Source organism: Lasiosphaeria miniovina (assembly GCF_030549165.1).
Source record: "Lasiosphaeria miniovina strain SMH2392-1A chromosome Unknown B0T26scaffold_4, whole genome shotgun sequence".
In the NCBI taxonomy this organism is placed as follows: domain Eukaryota; kingdom Fungi; phylum Ascomycota; class Sordariomycetes; order Sordariales; family Lasiosphaeriaceae; genus Lasiosphaeria; species Lasiosphaeria miniovina.
The window spans coordinates 5,114,761-5,132,506 of NW_026848223.1; the positions used below are offsets into that span (position 1 = coordinate 5,114,761).

Sequence of the window (17,746 nt, forward strand, 5' to 3'; positions counted from 1 at the left end):
TTCGACTGTCTTTGTCATGGCTCTGGATTATTGGAGTTTGCTAGTCTCTGTTACTCTGTACAGAGTATTGTTTTTGTGGAAACGCTCTGCTCTGCACTGCTACAGGTCCCGTGCACGTGTACTGCACATGTAGGCCTTTCATTTTTCCACAACAGCTATGACCATGGCTAAGATCTGATACTACTCGTCGGGGCTACCAAAACGCCTCTGACCCAGTGACCAAGGACTCTACCCCTTTGGTCTCGGCGTTTTCGGAGCATCGACGAGTAAACGTCGATGTCTCTTATAATGAGCTTATAAAGGGTTGATACAATCGATAGCCACATCTAATACCAATTTCAATATTAGTCAGTCTAGAATTCCGGTTAATACCATAACGCTAGTATGTTGCATTAAATAATGCTAGCTTCAGTCTAACTTTTGAGCATAGGTAAGCATGTAATCCGCCTGAGCCCAGTTTAACCACGGCCCTACATAGTAAACGCTTAAGGCCCACCCGGGGTGAACTGATAGCTGGGGCCAGCAATAAAGACGATGATTAGCCCCGTAGAGTGTCTGTTAAGAGAATTAGTTCTCTCTGACGATAAAACATCCCGGATCACAATGCTAAGCTTACATAACCCACCAACGGCCAGCTCAACTATCTTGGACTTTGTCAACAACGACCCCTTTCATCGTATCGTTAAGCTGAACGGAACTACCGAAGCCACCGAAGCCATCGTCGGCGAGTTTACGAGCGAGCCGTAAGGTAGCGTAGTATACGTAGCGGAGAGAGAGGCTTTCTTCTTATTCATAGTCAACCCGATAGTTTCTCGAATAGGTAGGGATTGGTTACCCAAGGTAGGTAGTAAAGGTCCGTATCGAAATATACTCAAGGCAAAAAAGAAGAAAGATAAAAGGCCGTTCAGCTTCCCTTCCTGACTAGATTGCCAGGCAGCGTATTTCTACCCTTCCACGAATCTTCGCCTTCTCAACAAAACAAACATAGAAAATGTTAAAAAGTTGCGATTGCGTCTTGTGTGTCTAATCTATATATCCCCTTTAATAACGGCAATTGTATCCAGTCCGACTAACCAGCCAGCCAGCCCGCCAATGAATTGAACGCCAGCACTACCGTCATCACCACCCACATTACACACACGCAATGTACATTCATGTGCGTGCGTGCGCGCGCGCGCGCACAAGAGGCACATGAGGTAGCATATCCCTGCGTTCCCCGGCCTTGTTCAGACCGCCTCGGCCTATATACAGGGAGAACCTAAAAGTACAAGGTGTGTGGCGAATATATAATCATACAGAAACCATGCCGCCTTGGCGCCATGAACCTCGCCGTCTTACCATCTCCATTTTGTCTAAATCTAGCAAAAACTCTTCAGACGATTTCGGGACGTTCGTTGGGGCCGTATACCTCTAGCTTGCGTAATATGGCTTGGTATAGGAAGAGCATGCAGCCGCTCTGTATGCTGGTCCATACCGCGCGCGGGCCGACTCCTCTGAACCAGCCCCCGAGGCCCTCGACTTTGTATATCAGCCTGAGTCCCGTGATCACCGACGACGTGTCGAGGGTGACGGCTCCGGGCCGCGGCGTGTATGTCGACGGGGAGGACGTGGATATGAGCCGTTTTTGAACAGCGGCGGCTGTCTCGCTGATGGTCGTCGCGGCCTTTGCAACATGCCCGCTGTCTTTAACGGGGCCTACTGGGACTTTCTTTATCGAACCGCTGATGCTGTTGCTACTGGTAGCTGGATCAGTGGTTGCGAGCGGAAGGCCATTCGCTTGCGGATGCAGTTGAGTTTGGAGTCTGGTCTTGACAACGTCGAGGGGACATGTGATGGTGCCCGCCAGTCCGCCCGCCGCCGCGCCTGTCAGGAGCTCTAGCTGCCACCCAATATCGCGACTTCCCGCATATCGACGGGCCCAGTCCTGGCCTTGCTCGTAAAACATGAACTGGAGTGCGGAATAAGGGAGATCGCGGTAGAGAGTCGCCCTGAAACCGTAAAAAAGAGCCGAAAGCCCTTCCTGCCGAACAATAGTCCGCACGGCGTCACCCATCCCCCGATAATTATACCCCGATGCGAAGAAGGGGTTGTTGAAGCGTCCCTGGAGCTGCAGCCGGGTCTTCAGCACCTCGGATGGAACGTAGACGATGGACGCGGCGAAGTCGCCAAGGAAACCTGTAGAGTCAGCCCCTTAGCTCCGCCATGCTTTTTCTCCAGCTCGAAACCGCAGAAGAGGCTTACCACTGGCCAAGTACGCTAGATGAGGCTGGACCCCGTATTCGATCATGTTCCGCTTGCTGTACTCGTAGGTTCCGAAGAAGAGAACCGTGCCCGGGAAAGAGCCCAAAAGGGCCGGTAGCCAGCCGCCATAGAGCCCGCGCCGCACGCCCTCTTGACGGAAGATCTTGTAGTATGAAGACCCTAGCGAAGTGTATTTGGGCGGGATGTGCGGGTCGCCCTGCTGTCGAGTCTTGACCGTGTCTAGCGAGTGCATGAGCATGTCGCCGCAGGTTCCGCCCAGGCCTCCAGCAGCCATGCACTGTTGGTTGGAGATGGTTTAGCGGCAGGCACACAATACGGAAAAGAGCAAGACGACCGATACGGCGACACGGAAGAGCCGGGGCGGGATACAGAAAGAGAGAGAGAGAGAGAGTACGCACGTGCAGGTAAGGCGGGGATCTTTCGAGCACTCCATCTTCGGGCATCATATTAAGGACGCGCTGCTGCGGCTCTGGTGCGGTGTTGACATGCGGCGACTTGAAGCCCGGCCGATCTGTAAGTCCATCGTCGAGGAGTGGTCCTGAAGAGGACGCCAGGTCGGCGCCGACGTCGTGTGTGGCTCGCGAGGCGACGGCGGCGGCGGGCGTAGTAACCTGCTGGCTGGCTGTGCTGAAGCCGAAGCCAAATAACATCGCCCTTGGCGTAAAGTATGTATGGAAGACGAGTTGCGCCGCCTGGGTATGCGTGCAGGAGCTCGCTGCCGTCGCTTGTACTGTGCTGCGCGACCCAGGACCTTTGGAAGTTGGATCGGCGCAAAAATGCACGGCACAGAGAGTGAGGTTCAACAACTACGGAGCCAGGTTGATGTACAAAATTCAAGCCCAGTAAAGCCGGCAACCCCAATCTTCTTTCTCCGTCGAACATTTTTGGTAGTGTATTACCAAGTGTATCAGTACGTACCATGTAACCTTCAAAACTTACACTAGGGTATGGCCCGTGCGTGCCTCTCACTGGCTGCCACACTGCGTACCCTGCAGGGAACTGCGCTGTCACCGATAAGTGGACGCTGCGAAGCTTCACTCAACTTTGCGTTGGATGGAACCTGGTAACGAGTCAAACCTGGAAAACAAGGAACCTCCAACACTTGGTCCGATTCGGTCAATTGGACCCTGTGGTATGTACAACGCCTCTACACAAGCATATCTGTACAAATGGATGCGAATCACACCACTCCCGTGGACATATTAAACCTAACGGGCTGGACAGAGCCACGAGAGTGAGAAGCGCGGGTGTTTGGTGTTTCCGCTACGCCCGCGCTTTCTGCACGCCGGGTCGTTCGGGGTGCTCCCACCACTTTACACGGCCAGCCCTCTTCCAGGGCGACAGGATATGTGTGATCTTCCCGGTGATGAGGCGAGCCGAGATTGGGCCGTAGTAGTTGCTGTCCTTGCTCCTGTCGCCGTCTCCCTCGACCCATACGTGCCCCTCGGGGACCTGGACGTATTCGTAGGGATACGGCGCCCGCGTCCTCACCACGTCGCCCTCCAAGCCAACGACTCGCTTGACCGTGATCTTGTACGGGTCGTCTGGGTTTCTGTTGTGCGCGCTAAGTGGTTAGAAACTTGCGAGCAGAGAGAGAGAGAGAGGCCAGGCTAGGCCAATGGCGAGCTGGGGACGGCCACAGCTCTCCCATAAAGTAAGTGCCACTGCCGCGCCAAGTTGAACGAACCTGAATGTCACCAACATGCCGCGCACAAGATCCTTGCGCGCATACAGCTTATACACCAAACACAAGTCCTGGCGCCGGGATTCGTGGTACTCGGCGTTTAGGAACGGATACATGGACGGCCCGCTGATGAAGGTGATCTGGGCTACCGACGTATTGAACCAGATCAGCGGAGGGAGCCATGTCGCATAGCCGATGAGGTAGTGTGTGAATTGGCCGAAGAATCTAAGTCGTCTCCCTGCGCCTCCCCATGTTGCCATCGGTCCTGCTGGGCGGAGGGTACGACTTCCGGACTGGCCGTCGTCATCGGTCAGTTGCGTGTTTCCTCGATACTGGATGAGTGTGAGGCCGAATGCATAAACGCTTATTGTCGGCCGCGACCAAGCCCGGATAAGAACCGATAAGAGACGCCCCGGTTACTGCATAACAAAGTGCACTCCGTCTGATACACGCGCATAGCGATAAATCAGGCGCATCTGCGTACATAATATATAATATATAGAAACGTTAAATCCAGATGCTTTACATGCCCAATGTTATCTTGTTGTACAAGCTTGAGGCGTGAGGACTGAGGACTGAGGACTGTTTGCCGTTTACTGGCATAGTATTCGCTTCATGAATCATATTCGCAATCTCGGGCTACTCTTTCTATCATCCCAAGGACTTTTTGATAACCCCTAGACGCCAGATCTGTGCAAAGACGAACTACTCCTTCCGCTGCCCTTCGGACCACCCGCTTCCCATACAAGTCGAGGCCGAGCACCGGTTTCTGGCGCGGGCTGATTCGCGACCATTCTCTTCGATTCAGCCTTTAAACGGTCGCTGGGATGTTGTCGTCGCTCTCGCTAACGCTCTCGTCACCGCTAACTTCGGCATTTTCGCGCTCGCGCTTCTCCATGAGCGCCTGCAGTTCGGCATCATCCGACTCGGTAACCGCCTTGGGCTCCATCTTCACCACCAACTGGCCCCCGGCCGCTGAGATGCTCGTACGAATGTCGACGATGGCCTCCTCTAGTCGCGCAATGCCGGCGTTCTTGTCCAGGCACGTGTTTGTCAAGCTTTGCTATGTTAGTCATGGGATCGGATGGCAGTTTCGGGCAACTTTATATCCAACAGGAGCACTTACACGTAGAGCGGGGGTGATACAAGTCTGCACTTGACCTGTGTCTCTGCCGTGTTCCGCGCCTCGGCGGTGCGAAGGGCTGTCTTGATGGCATCGATACCCTCGTAACCGAAGCAGGTTACTTCGACATCGGCGCGCACTTTCGTAGGCTGAGGGGTCAGGCGCTTTCCAATGTAAGACTTGAGCTCTTCGGCAGCAGCTTCGCTAGGGAATTTGATGTCACTCCACACATCCGGGTTCCTGCGAGCTTGTAAGCACGTGTTGGGGAGAGTCAACAGCGACATAGACATACGTTATGGAGAGCTTGAAAGCATCGAGAGAATGGCGATACTTCTTGGTCAGAGGCCAGCCTATTGTCTCGTAGAGCTCCTCGATCGGGGTCAGGGTCTTTTCAGCCACGTGTCTCATGATAGAGTGCACGATCTTGCTCTTGTTGTATCGCTCCTCGCAGCGCACGATGTCCTCGGGGGAGACTCGGCGCTTGGACAAATCGATATAACCTGCCGTCTCTTTAGCACTTTGCAACTGGCCAGGCCGCGGGGGGGGTGGGCTGGGTTGAGATTCGCGGATGCCCCACCTTTCTCCTTGTCAACTCGCAGCACGACGACAACTTCGTTGCGCCCAACTCGAATTAGCTTCTGGATGCTTCTGATGCGCCGTCTCGACAGCTCGGAGAGCAGAATCATTCCGTCGATGTTGTCGTACTCGAGCAACTTGACATAGGCTCCCATGTCGGCGATCTGGGCTTGTCAGTCCAGTGTCCGTGCTGCCGCGCATGTTCGCAGCACAGCGCGCATCCATGCGGGGGCCGGATCGCTCACCTGCTTCACGTTGACCATGACAAACGAGTCGATCTCGGGATATTTCTCCTCGTAAAAACGGCAGTTGGAGAGCGACATTTTGTCGATGGGGCGCCGTTCCCAGGCGGGGCAATCGTGGGATAGAGACGGGGTGCGAGAGCGGAAATCCGGCGATGCGCAAGAAAGAACGCCGGGCGGTGCCGAGTGGAAAGAAATTAACGGTTCGGGTCGTATGGGAAAAGGTCGCGGTGAAGTCGAAGCCTGATTTTGGAGGAGTGTGGCGGTCCAGAGAGCTGAACGGCTTGTGGTGAGTGTTGCAAGTGTTTTTTGGAAGCCACTCAGAAATTACGTGTAGCGACGGAAAGAAAGTGGGCTGTGGCTAATGCCTTTGTCCGCCGCACCGTACGCACTGTGCACTCTCTTACCATTGTGCGGTTGCGGTTGCGGATGATGAGGGGTCAAGCTCGAGAGGGGCGGGCTTTTGGCTTGCTCGGCAAAGCACGGCCCTTGACCCCTGTCCACACCGTCTAGAATCTGAGCTCTGGATGGAGTCGGTAGCCTGGACCTGCTCCGGGAGCCCAAGTTTGCGCACCAACGACGAGCCCCACCATAACAAAACGATGCATTACGTCAATTGGCCTTCCTAGTTCTAGTGTACTGTGTACTTGAAATGATCAGGGGAGCTTCGCTTCGGCGTGATCCCATGACGGACTTCACCTCACATTCTAAATCGGCAGGTCGACGGGAAAGGAGCTGGGATGGATGTCGATTTTGCCTACTACCTGACTTTTGTCCTTAGTACAACAAGGACCTGAGGATACTATCAGTAACATGCGGTGCGGACCTGACGCTGTCGTGTTGGAATCGCTGTTACAGTCACAGTCTGTCGCTCTTGCTGTCGCATCTCATTCTCATCATCTGCCCTTCCTCGTCAGGGCCACAAACTATCGACGGGAGAGCTTATCACGTCCATACATATCACACACAGAGACACGGATCTGACCTGACCTGTCTTGGCCTGACTTGACAACTGTCAAAAGCAATGGTGTCCGCCATTTCCAAGAGTGCCGCGGCCCTCGGCGACGGGCCCGCCGCGGCCCTCTCGTCGGCGGTAACCCGGGCCAGCGACGTTGCCGAAGCCCATGGGTCGTCGTCGTGGCTCGGCCTGTTTGCGAGGCTGGTGATATGGGTGTTGCATCTCGTGTCTATCATTTTGTACTATTCGGTCAAGCTGGCCACCATCTCGGTGCCCTCGTTTCTCTTCACCCTCTTCTCAACGAGCCTGACCTTCACCATGAATGCAACTACACTGTAAGTTACTTCTCTGCCCACCCACTTCACTCGAGCCCAACTAACCGCCTCATGTACAGCATGGTTCTTGTGTTGGCCATGGTATCAGGCATTAGCTGGGTGGTGAGGTATCGCTACCTCAACATGTACTCTCGCCTCCCTCCTGAACCGCAGCGCAAGGAACCTGATATCGACCTCTTCCCGGACACGCAGGAGGAGGGTGTCAAGTCCGGGCTGATGAGCTATTTCGACGAGTTCCTGAGCGCCATCAAGATCTTTGGCTACCTGGAGCGTCCCGTCTTCCACGAGTTGACGCGCAGCATGCAGACGCGCAAGCTCATAGCCGGCGAGACGCTGAACCTGGAGGAGGAGAAGGGCTTCTGCATTGTCGTCGATGGCTTGGTCGAGATCTTTGTAAAGTCATCTGGGGATGGTCGCCAGCCTCCTCCCAGCAGCCCTCACAGCGCCCCTTATGATTTCCCTTCCAGTGAAGATGAAAGCTTTGCCCCTGGCCAACAGCGCTACCAGTTGTTGACCGAGGTCCGAAACGGTGCTCCCATGTCGTCTCTGTTCTCCATCATGTCGCTCTTCACCGAAGACATCCCCATTCGGCACACCGAAGACGACAGCCCAGAACCTCGCCCCAACGTTGTTAACACCAACCATGCCCGCTTTCCGCGGAGCGCTGATTTTCGGAAGCCCCACGACGTGACCGTATCTTTCCCCAACACGCCTCAGCTCGACGCCTCGTCGCCAAGCGCTGCCTCGACGTTGGTCGACGCGCTCTCTCTCTCCTCCAACGGCCAACCTCTATCTCGGATCCCCCCCATGTCCCTAGACACGACGACCAAGGGTCACGGCAGGCTCCAGAGGCCGGTGCCGAAGCGGAGCACTACCAGCTCGGCTCACCCGGATATCATAGGAAGAGCGACGGTCGATACGACCATTGCCATAATTCCTGCTAGCGCGTTCCGGCGTCTTATCAGGATATATCCAAAGGCGACGGCCCACATTGTCCATGTCATTCTCTCGAGGTTCCAGAGGGTTACTCTGGCGACTGCGTACAGCTATCTCGGCTTGACCGACGAGGTCTTGCAGATAGAGCGTATGATGCTGAAGTACACGATGGTGCAGCTCCCCAACCACCTGCGCGGGGATGCGTTGGAAAGACTCAAAGAGAAGTTCAGCCGCGAGAGGGAGAGGATTGGCGAGGAAGAGGTTGGGAAAGGCATCGCTTTGCACAATGCTCATGCTGGCCGTCGCCGCCGGTCCACTACAACGCTGCGGAAAGAAGCGGCGTTACAGGCCTTCACTAAGCAGCGCACCAACTCGGAACTCGGTCCCACAGCGTTTCTAGAGCGCTCACCTTTGGTCTCGCCGAGCCCAGGCGATCTACTGGCCGACATTCAGTCATCAAGAGGTACCGGTCTCCGTCCACTGAGCGCCACCCCCGCCGGTGGCCAATCTTTCATGGCGGATGGGCTTCGAGAAGTCGTATCTCCCCTCGCCCATCGTGATTTCAACCCGTTTGCGTCGCAGAGGAATGCCCACGTACCTCTCGACAAGCGGGAGACGGCCGATGAGGACAACATGTTTCGTGAATCCATCCTGGAATGCATGTTCAAATCCATTGGCCTAACGGGGAATTTGCTGGGACCCCGGGAGACAGACTCGGCGCAAGATTCCCCGCGTCTGGTGTCATTGGACCAGAGACGCCAAAAGGCCGTATTCAGTAACAATGCCTTTGGGTTTATGGAGGCGCTTGAAGGATCCGTCGACGGCGACACCGAGTCGATGACATCGGGAGGACATGCCACGTCTCCGGGAATGAGCGCCCACTTGCTCGCCCAAGACATGAAAGACGAAGTCGAGATCGTATTCTTCCCCAAAGGCTCTGTCTTGGTGGAACAGGGGGAGAGGAATCCAGGCCTCTACTATGTTATCGACGGCTTCCTTGACATATGCATCCAAGTGGACGACTCTGCCTCGGATATTCTCCGGTCGGAAAGCAAATCCTCGTTTAACGCAATGCACAGTACCGACTCCTTTGGCGCCCAAAGTCGGGGCGAGACTTCGCCGCGTCTCTCGAAGCCGCCCGAAATGGGGGGCGGTGCTTTTGATGGCTTTAAGAAACTCCACAAGCGCCGCCGGGGCGTGGCCTTGATCAAGCCGGGGGGGCTTGCTGGTTATGTCGGAACCATCTCGTCATATAGGTCGTTCATCGACGTTGTGGCCAAGACGGATGTCTATGTCGGCTTCCTTCCACTTGCGTCGATTGAAAGGATTGTGGACCGGTACCCTATTGTTCTCCTGACCATGGCGAAGAGGCTCACCAGCCTTCTCCCTCGTCTGATTCTCCACATCGACTTTGCATTAGAGTGGCTGCAGGTCAATGCCGGCCAAGTTATCTTTCACGAGGGCGACGAGAGTGAAGCCATCTACATTGTCCTCAACGGGCGGCTGCGGTCGGTCCAAGATCGGAGGGACGGTGGCGTCAATGTCAAGGCCGAGTTTGGCCAAGGAGAAAGTATTGGAGAACTCGAAGTCATGACCGAGTCTGCTCGCTCGGGCACTCTCCACGCCATCCGAGACACGGAGATAGTCAAATTCCCTCGAACCTTGTTTAACAGCCTGGCCCAGGAGCACCCGAATATCACAATCAAGATTTCCAAAATCATCGCCTCTCGCATGAGGGCTTTGGTTGACGACTCCAGCGGTCTCAAAGACGGCGGTGCTGCAAGGAACTCTATCAACAAAGGCTCCTCGACGCTAAATCTCCGCACCGTTGCAGTCCTTCCCGTCACGGCCGGGGTTCCAGTTGTCGAGTTTAGCAACAGGCTTCTGAATGCCTTGACTCAAGTGGGGACGCCCAACGGAGCAACATCGCTCCACCAGGCGGGCATTCTCAACCACCTCGGCAAACACGCATTCAACAGGATGGGCAAGCTCAAGCTCTCCCAATACCTAGCAGACTTGGAAGAGAAATACGGGCTAGTGATTTACGTGGCTGGTGAGTTTCTATCCAGTGTGCATTCGGGGTGTTCGAGAACGATACAAGGTGTATCATACAGCCGCTGACCTCCTTCCGTCCAGATACGAATGTCAACGCCCCCTGGACACAGACCTGCATCGCTCAAGCCGATTGCGTCCTTTTTGTGGGCTTGGCTGACGGTTCCCCTGAAATTGGGGAATACGAGCGGTTCATGTTGGGGATGAAATCAACAGCGCGGAAGATACTAGTCCTTCTCCACCAGGAAAGGTACTCGAGCCCCGGGTTGACGAGAAGGTGGCTGAAGAACCGCATGTGGATAAATGGCGGGCATTTCCACGTCCAGATGGCATACAACGCCAACAGCATGCCGCTGCACCCCCCCACGAAGCGGGCAGGGCCCAGTCTCAAGGAGCGGGTGCAGATCCTGCAGGCGGGGATCCAAAAGTACACGTCGCGAAAAGTGCGACATAGCGCGTTTTATTCTCCCGAGGCGACGTTCAAAGGCGACTTCCACCGGCTGGCCCGGAGGCTCTGCGGCAAGTCAGTCGGCCTTGTTCTGGGCGGCGGCGGAGCAAGGGGCATAGCGCAGGTTGGCATCATTCGAGCGATGGAAGAGGCAGGCATTCCCATTGACATCATAGGGGGGACTTCGATTGGCGCTTTCATTGGGGCGCTATATGCCCGGCACGCCGACGTGGTGCCCATCTACGGGCTTGCAAAGAAGTTTTCGGGCAGGATGGGGAGCATGTGGAGATTTGCCTTTGACCTCACGTATCCCTCGGCATCGTACACGACGGGCCACGAGTTCAATCGCGGCATCTTCAAGACGCTGGGTAAGACGCAGATCGAAGACTTTTGGCTTGAGTACTACTGCAACACGACCAACATCAGCAAGAGCCGGGCCGAGTTCCACACGAGCGGGTATGCTTGGAGATATGTGCGCGCGTCCATGTCGCTGGCCGGACTCTTGCCGCCGCTCTGCGACGAGGGCAGCATGCTTCTCGACGGAGGGTACGTGGACAATCTGACCGTCTCGCACATGAAGTCGCTCGGGTCCGACATCATCTTCGCCATCGACGTGGGCTCGCTCGACGACGACACGCCACAGGCATTCGGCGACACGCTGTCGGGGCTGTGGGCGTTCTGGAACCGGTGGAACCCGTTCTCGTCGGTGCCCAATCCGCCGACGCTGGCTGAGATCCAGGCGCGGCTCGCATACGTGTCGAGCGTCGACGCGCTGGAGAGGGCCAAGACGATGGCGGGCTGCTTCTACATGCGGCCGCCGATCGACGAGTACGGAACACTGGACTTTGGCAAGTTTGACGAGATATACCAGGTCGGTTACAAGTACGGCCAAGAGTTTCTGGAGAAATTGCGGGACGAGGGCGTGTTGCCCCTGGTGGAGGAGACGGAGGCCAAGAAGGCGCTCCGGAGGACCATGGCGCCGCGTCGCGCGAGCATTTAGAGAGCGTTTGCTGCAAGAGCATTTCTATTGGCATTAGAAGCAAGCGGTCAAGATACATCGGCCAGTGCATCAGCAGACCAAGTTGGATATTTGTTTTGTTTTAGCTGGCGGGCATCGCATATTTGTTTGTTTTAGAGTATGGGCCAAGGTAGAGTCGACTGATACGATGAATGGGAGGGGTTAGGTAGGTATGATGTATGCGATATATAGATTAAAGTCGGTCACGGAAAAAAAGCTAATACCCGGCGGCGGTATGATGTATATAGCATTGCATAATATTCTCCACCTGTCGGATCGAGAACTCCATGCATCCCAAACGTGACCTCCAACGTTACCGACGTGGTGGGCTGCAGATATTTCTTCCGTGGCGCCCCATTTTCTTCAGTGTAGACCGACATGACATCATAACATTGCCGAAGTCAGCTTGACCGATGATCTCGGATCGGAATTTCAATGCTTGCTCCCCCTGCCATGTCCAATCAGTATTCGTGGGCTCAAGTGAAACCGCTTGACTTGGCGATGATGGCATTTATTTTAGTCAGAGGGGCATTTTTTTGGTTACCCTAACCTGGATAACTGGAACGAGTTGCGTACCTACCTTAGATGGTTGCAACGTTCTCAAATAAGAGAGGTGATTCCCACTACATTTGTTCCTTCTGGTTTTGTTTTCCACTGAACAAAATAACACGAACCAAGTTACATGTATTGAAGTCGAATATCTTTGATCGCCATACCGCCACGGAATTTTGAGTCGGAGATCCTTTCTATTTCCAGATATCCACCAACCTACCTACCTACCTATATACTACCTGATTGTGTGTGTGTGGGTTGGATTGGATTGTTGCAACCGGAAATCACATTGCAACCGACCTCATCCTCAGCAAATAAACTGCAACATAAAACCAGCAACCAAGCCAACAAAAGGGAGATCTTGCAGTGCAGGATAATAAACACCAAAACAAAGCCCTGCCTGCCGGCACAAAAGGCGAAGAAAACTCGAACCGACCAAGAGCCACACGGAAGAGAGAAAGAAAATGAAAATCCCACAGAAACTCATCCCGCAAGACCCGCGCCCGTCCAAAGCGCACCCGCAGCACCACGCGCAGCGCAAGGCGGTCGAGAAGCGCGAGGGCGGCGGCGCGTTCGAGTGGGTGACGGCGGCCGGGCTGCTGCTGACGGGGCTGCTGCTGGCCGTGGACGTGGAGCGTGACGTGAGGAAGTGCGAGGCAAGGCACGAGGCCGAGGAGAAGGAGGGGAAATCTAGAAGGGAGAGGGGGGAGAGGGGGGAGAGGGGGGAGAGGGGGAGGTGGAGGGATGGTGAGAGGGAGAGGGGTGGTGAAAAGGATGGTGAGAGGGATAGGCATAGGCATAGGCATAGGGGCAGGGGCGAGCGCGATGGGAGGCACAGCGAACAGGGCGACTAGAGGCGGATAGAGTACGGCGGCGATGGCGGACACCGGCGCGACAGGGCCCGGTCAGAGGACGGCGGCCGTCGGGGGTCGTCGTATGGCGGGTACGACAACGAGGGGTGTAGTCATAAATTTGGGTATGATGGGTATGATAGGTATGCGCACGATTACAGGCCGAGGGAGAGGAGCTCGGGGAGGTAACGTAGATAGGTAAATATATTATTGGCTATAAAAGGATAACGTAATTGCATAGCGAGTGGCTATGTATAGCGAGTGGCCACTCTCCCCACCCCAATTGAGCTTTCGCACGACACTAATACCACAAAAAATGATCAATTAAAACTACATAGAATCCAATCCCTTATCCATTTTCGCATCCTCCTGGCACGTACGAGAGTTGTGTCCTGTTTTGCCGCAATTACTACAGTGCCGTGAACCTGCTGTATTGCTCCTTGTACGGCCACCTCCCGACCGCTTTTCCTCCTCTAGTAGGGCGTATGCATCCCTTTCAGCCAGAATATCGCTTGCATCCTGTACAGTCAATGGTCCTCCTGCTTGGATAAGACTTTTTTTTAGCCCTCCGGCGTTTACTTAAGGCTGTATTTGCCTCCTCAAGCTCTCTTATACGAGCCTTCATCAATACTACCTCGTGCATAACCTTCGTTATACCCTTTGCAATTTGGTCAAGGGCCTCAAGAATTGGGGTTAGTGAGCTGCTCTAATGCCTGGTAATGCGATCCTTGATGTGTGTTGATTGTAGAGAGGCCTTAGTAGCATTCTGTGGTGTCTTAGAGACCCAATTATCGTACGAGTCCTCGGGGGGGCAAGTAGGTATTGGTGTACGAAGCTTGATATCTAGCTGGGATATCACCTTTTCTGGGTCAAATGGGACAAGGCCTGCCCCTCGGAAACCTCCTTATACGTTTTCAGGTTTGAATATTGCTTGAAATGCGTTGTAGAAAGCGAGAAAGAAGTCGGGCTTGGTGATATAGTGAATATGGTTACGCATTAGCTTCTCGATTTCCTTACTATAAAACCGCTTCAACACACTAAAACACCCGATATCAAGTAGCTGAAGTAGATGAGATGAGTACGGAGGCATACAAAGTATAATAATGTTGTTTTCTTTAAAGTATTTTTCGAAGTTGGCCGAGTGGTGGCTCTCATACCCATCAAGGATTAGGAGACGTTTTCCACCTATTATATAACGGCGAGAGTATTGGTCGAAGTGCTTAATCCAATCAAGACCAATCTGGTTATTCGTCCAACCAGTTTCCGAGAGATCAACGGTCCAATCGGGGGGAAAGGGCTGTCGCAATACCAACTTTCGAGGTGGATTTTGCCTACAACCACCACATACGGAGGGATGCTATTACCACCCGACTGTACAGCCTGGATCACTGTAGCCCATTCCAGATTACCAGGCTGGATCTTCTTAACCCTCCTACGGCCTTCAGACGAAGTAATAACAAGCATCGGCGAAATTTGACCCATCATAAACCCAGTCTCGTCAAAGTTCCAGATATCCGACTCAATAATCCCATATTTCGCGATTATATTACGAACAAGGTGAAACCACGCGCCAATTATCTCTGGATCTTCGCATTTGGCTCTCTGGTAGTCGTACGGACGCGTCCAACGCATCTGGAGCTCTAGTTGTCGTCGTACGAAGTTTGAAGCCCAGCGTAGTCCGACGCGTGACGCGTAGCAAATTGGCCATATCTTCAACCACATCGTATCCTGGCGAAAATCCTTATTCATATAGGTCAAAAACCTTTTGTATAATAACCTACTCTTCAAGGGGATCGAGATTCCGAGAGTTGGCGATGGTGTTTGCTCGAGGGAGGATTCCCTTTAATCGCCGCTCAAGTGTTTTTCGGGGTACCGAATACAGTTTTGCAGCTGCAAAGGGCTTTAGTGATTTATTACGTTCTATAGCTTAGAGGGCAAGCTGTATTTGTGCTTCATTTCGTTTAGGTGGCATTTTTAGTTTTTTTTGTAGTGTTGGCATGTCGGGCGAAAGTTCAATTGGGGTGGGGAGAATGGCCACTCGCTATACATGGCCACTCGCTATGCAATTACGTTATGTCGAAGAAATATTATGCGTTGCAGCCTGCAAGACTAAAACAGAAAGACAAAAATAAAAAAGACGGGCCGACCAAGGCTCGAACCTTGAGCCTCTTGAGAAGCGAAGGGGTTCGGAGCTACCTAAACGATGCTCCTTGGACATAGTAGGCGTAAGCCCCTTAAGTGTTCCAGTTCAACTACTTCACTGGGAGGCAGGCAGGCAAATTAGGTTCATATATGCATGTCCACGTGCGGTTACCTAATTTTTGCCCCTCCGCAAGACACAACATGCCGGCCCCGAATATCAGGCACACACACACGGCAGGCAGGCAGGCTCACGGGACGGAGGAGAACATGGTTTTATACTACTGCTATCCTATCGACGGTACATGTACGGCGCACTCGGTGGGGGGCTGACGTCGTCAGCTCTTGAGAATCTCCTCGGCGGCGCCCACCAGCGTCTGGAAGGCGGCCTCGACGTGTTCCTTCTCGGTGGTGCGCACGCCCGTCATCATGCGGATACCAAAACGGCCGTTGAGCACGGTGCTGGTGACCCACATGTGGCCGGTGGCGTTGACGGCGTCGTAGAGGGCCTTGGTGAGGGCGTTGCGCTCGTCCTCGTCCGACTCGGGCCTGCCGACCATGCGGAAGACGGTCAGGGCGAAACTAGGCCCGGTCATGATCTCGAACAGGTCGGCTCGGGCGCGCAGCCAGGCGGCAAAGTCATCGCCCAGCTTGGTGGTGCGGCGGATGTAGGCGCGCAGGCCGTCAGCACCATAGCTGCGCAGCACGAACCAGACCTTCAGGCTCCGGAAGCGGCGGCCGAGGGGGATCTGCCACTCGCGGTAGTCGGTCACGAGGCCGCCGTCCGAGGCGGCGTTGCCGTAGACGGCCTGGTTGACGGTCAGGGCGCGCACGAACCACTCGCGGTCGCGCACGTACAGGCACGACGCGTCGAAGTTGGTCAGCAGCCACTTGTGCATGTTCATGTCGAAGCTGTGGAAGCCGGCTACGAGGGCGACGTTGGTGGCCGCCTGAACCTCGGGGCACACCAGGGCGGCGCCGGCGTAGGCGGCGTCGACGTGCACCCACACCTCGCCGGGCGCGCCGGCGGGGACGAAGCCGGCGAGGGCCGACGTGATGCCGGCGAAGTCGTCGACGGCGCACGTGTCGGTGGTGCCCAGCGTGGCGGTCAGGAAGAAGGGCTCGAGGTCGCGGGCGCGGCAGTCGGCGAGGGCCCGGGCGAGGACGGGGCCCGAGAGGGCGTAGTTGTCCTCGGCGCGCACGGGGATGGCCATGAAGCGCACGCCGAGGATGATGGCGGCCTTCTTGGTGGAGCTGTGGGTGGTGGTGGTGGCGAGGGCGACCATGCGGCTGCGCTTGTGGGCGATGGCGTCGTCGCGGGCTTCACCGTCGAGGTCGGCGGGCACCGTCTCGCACAGGTACTTCTCGCGGGCGGCGACCATGGCGGTTAGCACGGCCTCGCTGGCCGAGCCCTGGATGACGCCGCCGCCCCGTGTCGCGCCCGTCGACAGGTAGCAGTCGGGCAGGCCCAGCAGCTTGGCCAGCCAGTCCAGCACAATGGTCTCGAGCTCGGTGACGGCGGGGCTGCAGATCCAGTTGAAGCAGGCCCCGCTCAGGGCGGCGCTGTACAGCTCGCCCAGGATGGACGGGTAGCTGGTGGCGCACGGGAAGAAGGCGTGGAAGCCGGGGTGCTGCCTAGACGGAACCAAGGCGACGTCAGAGACATGGGACATGGGACATGGTCCGGAGATGCCAGGCCGTCTCACCAGTGCGTGATGCCGGGGAGGATCTTGGCCTCGATGTCCTTCTGGATGTCGGCCCACGGCTCGCCCTGCGCGGGAGCCTCGGTCGGCAGCAGCTTCCTCAGATAGCCCGGCTCGACCGTCGACACGACATTGCGCGTCTCGATGTTGTCATAGTAGCCGATGACTGGGTTGCACGTTAGCCTTTGCCCTCTGTTGTCTCTTATTTTCCGAGTTGGCGGGCGGGTATAGGTAAGAAGATGAGGTACTCACTTTCCTCAATCGACGAAATGGCCGCGTTTCTGAAGCCGTTGGAGTCCATTGTCAGGGCGACTTTCAGAAAATTTATAAATCTCTGGCTAGTACTGAGGGCTGTTGATGGAGGGCAGAGGCAGACCAATGAGTCAAAAAGACGAATGCCGAAGTTCGGGAGCGAGCGTGGGCAAGGAAGTGTCGAGACCCGTCTCAGGGGCTGTTAATATTTTATTTTATACGCATTTATACGGCATCCGAGTCTTTTGGTACGCGCTTACTCGGTACGGTATCCTCACTGCGTCTCCACCTATTCTGTTTCCCGAATGTCGAATGCTTGTCGTTCAGAGTCGTTGTCTCCCGCCCTTCGCCTGACAAGATGCCGTCCTGATTGTCGCTGCGGCGAGATTTCCTGCCCGCTTTTAGACGGCCGAAACTCGGCTTCGGGTGCAGAAAGCGCTTGCGGCATCTTTCTTGGGCTTAGTTCCATCGAACTTGAGGTGGGCATCTCTTCAAGCTCCCGCGTTACGACCTTAACTATGGGCAAGCTGGCTCGCCAAAGAGGCAAGAACAGAGCATGACCCTGCCGTCAAGGTCCTCACCTTGAACATCGACAAGGAAAGAGCAATCAAGGTA

The 17,746-nt window shown here is 55.2% G+C and overlaps 6 protein-coding genes across 6 annotated transcripts; 2 read left to right on the forward strand and 4 right to left on the reverse strand.

The window, feature by feature from the left end:
* Window positions 1-984: 984 nt before the first annotated feature.
* B0T26DRAFT_712716 (mitochondrial carrier domain-containing protein) lies at window positions 985-3,113 on the reverse strand. The gene is made up of 3 exons (XM_060442091.1): window positions 2,661-3,113; window positions 2,242-2,539; window positions 985-2,175 (listed from the first exon to the last, which is right to left on the reverse strand). Exons 1-3 carry the CDS (start codon window positions 2,910-2,912, stop codon window positions 1,373-1,375), a joined length of 1,353 nt encoding a protein of 450 aa, XP_060297085.1. The 5' UTR covers window positions 2,913-3,113; the 3' UTR covers window positions 985-1,372.
* On the reverse strand, window positions 3,114-4,456 carry B0T26DRAFT_712720 (peptidase S24/S26A/S26B/S26C). Its single transcript, XM_060442092.1, has 2 exons — window positions 3,950-4,456; window positions 3,114-3,814 (listed from the first exon to the last, which is right to left on the reverse strand). Exons 1-2 carry the CDS (start codon window positions 4,204-4,206, stop codon window positions 3,526-3,528), a joined length of 546 nt encoding a protein of 181 aa, XP_060297086.1. The 5' UTR covers window positions 4,207-4,456; the 3' UTR covers window positions 3,114-3,525.
* On the reverse strand, window positions 4,457-6,400 carry B0T26DRAFT_712721 (translation initiation factor 2, alpha subunit). Its single transcript, XM_060442093.1, has 5 exons — window positions 5,891-6,400; window positions 5,647-5,809; window positions 5,362-5,569; window positions 5,073-5,309; window positions 4,457-5,004 (listed from the first exon to the last, which is right to left on the reverse strand). The coding sequence occupies exons 1-5, from the start codon at window positions 5,966-5,968 to the stop codon at window positions 4,758-4,760; spliced, it is 933 nt and encodes a 310-aa protein (XP_060297087.1). The 5' UTR covers window positions 5,969-6,400; the 3' UTR covers window positions 4,457-4,757.
* A 511-nt stretch (window positions 6,401-6,911) lies between these two features.
* On the forward strand, window positions 6,912-11,616 carry B0T26DRAFT_752232 (uncharacterized protein; the record flags this gene model as incomplete). The annotated part of the gene is made up of 3 exons (XM_060445495.1): window positions 6,912-7,180; window positions 7,240-10,169; window positions 10,253-11,616. 3 exons carry the CDS (start codon window positions 6,912-6,914, stop codon window positions 11,614-11,616), a joined length of 4,563 nt encoding a protein of 1,520 aa, XP_060297088.1.
* A 1,034-nt stretch (window positions 11,617-12,650) lies between these two features.
* B0T26DRAFT_752233 (uncharacterized protein) lies at window positions 12,651-13,226 on the forward strand (the record flags this gene model as incomplete). Its single annotated transcript, XM_060445496.1, has 3 exons — window positions 12,651-12,827; window positions 13,041-13,129; window positions 13,199-13,226. 3 exons carry the CDS (start codon window positions 12,651-12,653, stop codon window positions 13,224-13,226), a joined length of 294 nt encoding a protein of 97 aa, XP_060297089.1.
* Window positions 13,227-15,514: 2,288 nt separating this feature from the next.
* B0T26DRAFT_648341 (pyridoxal phosphate-dependent transferase) lies at window positions 15,515-17,180 on the reverse strand (the record flags this gene model as incomplete). The annotated part of the gene is made up of 3 exons (XM_060437991.1): window positions 15,515-16,811; window positions 16,883-17,045; window positions 17,132-17,180. The coding sequence occupies 3 exons, from the start codon at window positions 17,178-17,180 to the stop codon at window positions 15,515-15,517; spliced, it is 1,509 nt and encodes a 502-aa protein (XP_060297090.1).
* Window positions 17,181-17,746: the final 566 nt, after the last annotated feature.

Bases quoted from the DNA above. Each gene is read 5' to 3' on its own strand.
- B0T26DRAFT_712716 (XM_060442091.1), bottom strand. From the start codon at position 2,912: ATGTTATTTGGCTTCGGCTTCAGCACAGCCAGCCAGCAGGTTACTACG. The intron at 2,540-2,660 runs GTGCGTACTCTC...TCCAACCAACAG, and splicing joins GATCCCCGCCTTACCTGCAC to TGCATGGCTGCTGGAGGCCT. The intron at 2,176-2,241 runs GTAAGCCTCTTC...CTGACTCTACAG, and splicing joins TCTAGCGTACTTGGCCAGTG to GTTTCCTTGGCGACTTCGCC.
- B0T26DRAFT_712720 (XM_060442092.1), bottom strand. From the start codon at position 4,206: ATGGCAACATGGGGAGGCGCAGGGAGACGACTTAGATTCTTCGGCCAA. The intron at 3,815-3,949 runs GTTCGTTCAACT...CGCGCACAACAG, and splicing joins GGCATGTTGGTGACATTCAG to AAACCCAGACGACCCGTACA.
- B0T26DRAFT_712721 (XM_060442093.1), bottom strand. From the start codon at position 5,968: ATGTCGCTCTCCAACTGCCGTTTTTACGAGGAGAAATATCCCGAGATC. The intron at 5,810-5,890 runs GTGAGCGATCCG...TGACAAGCCCAG, and splicing joins TCATGGTCAACGTGAAGCAG to ATCGCCGACATGGGAGCCTA. The intron at 5,570-5,646 runs GTGGGGCATCCG...AAGAGACGGCAG, and splicing joins GCGAGTTGACAAGGAGAAAG to GTTATATCGATTTGTCCAAG.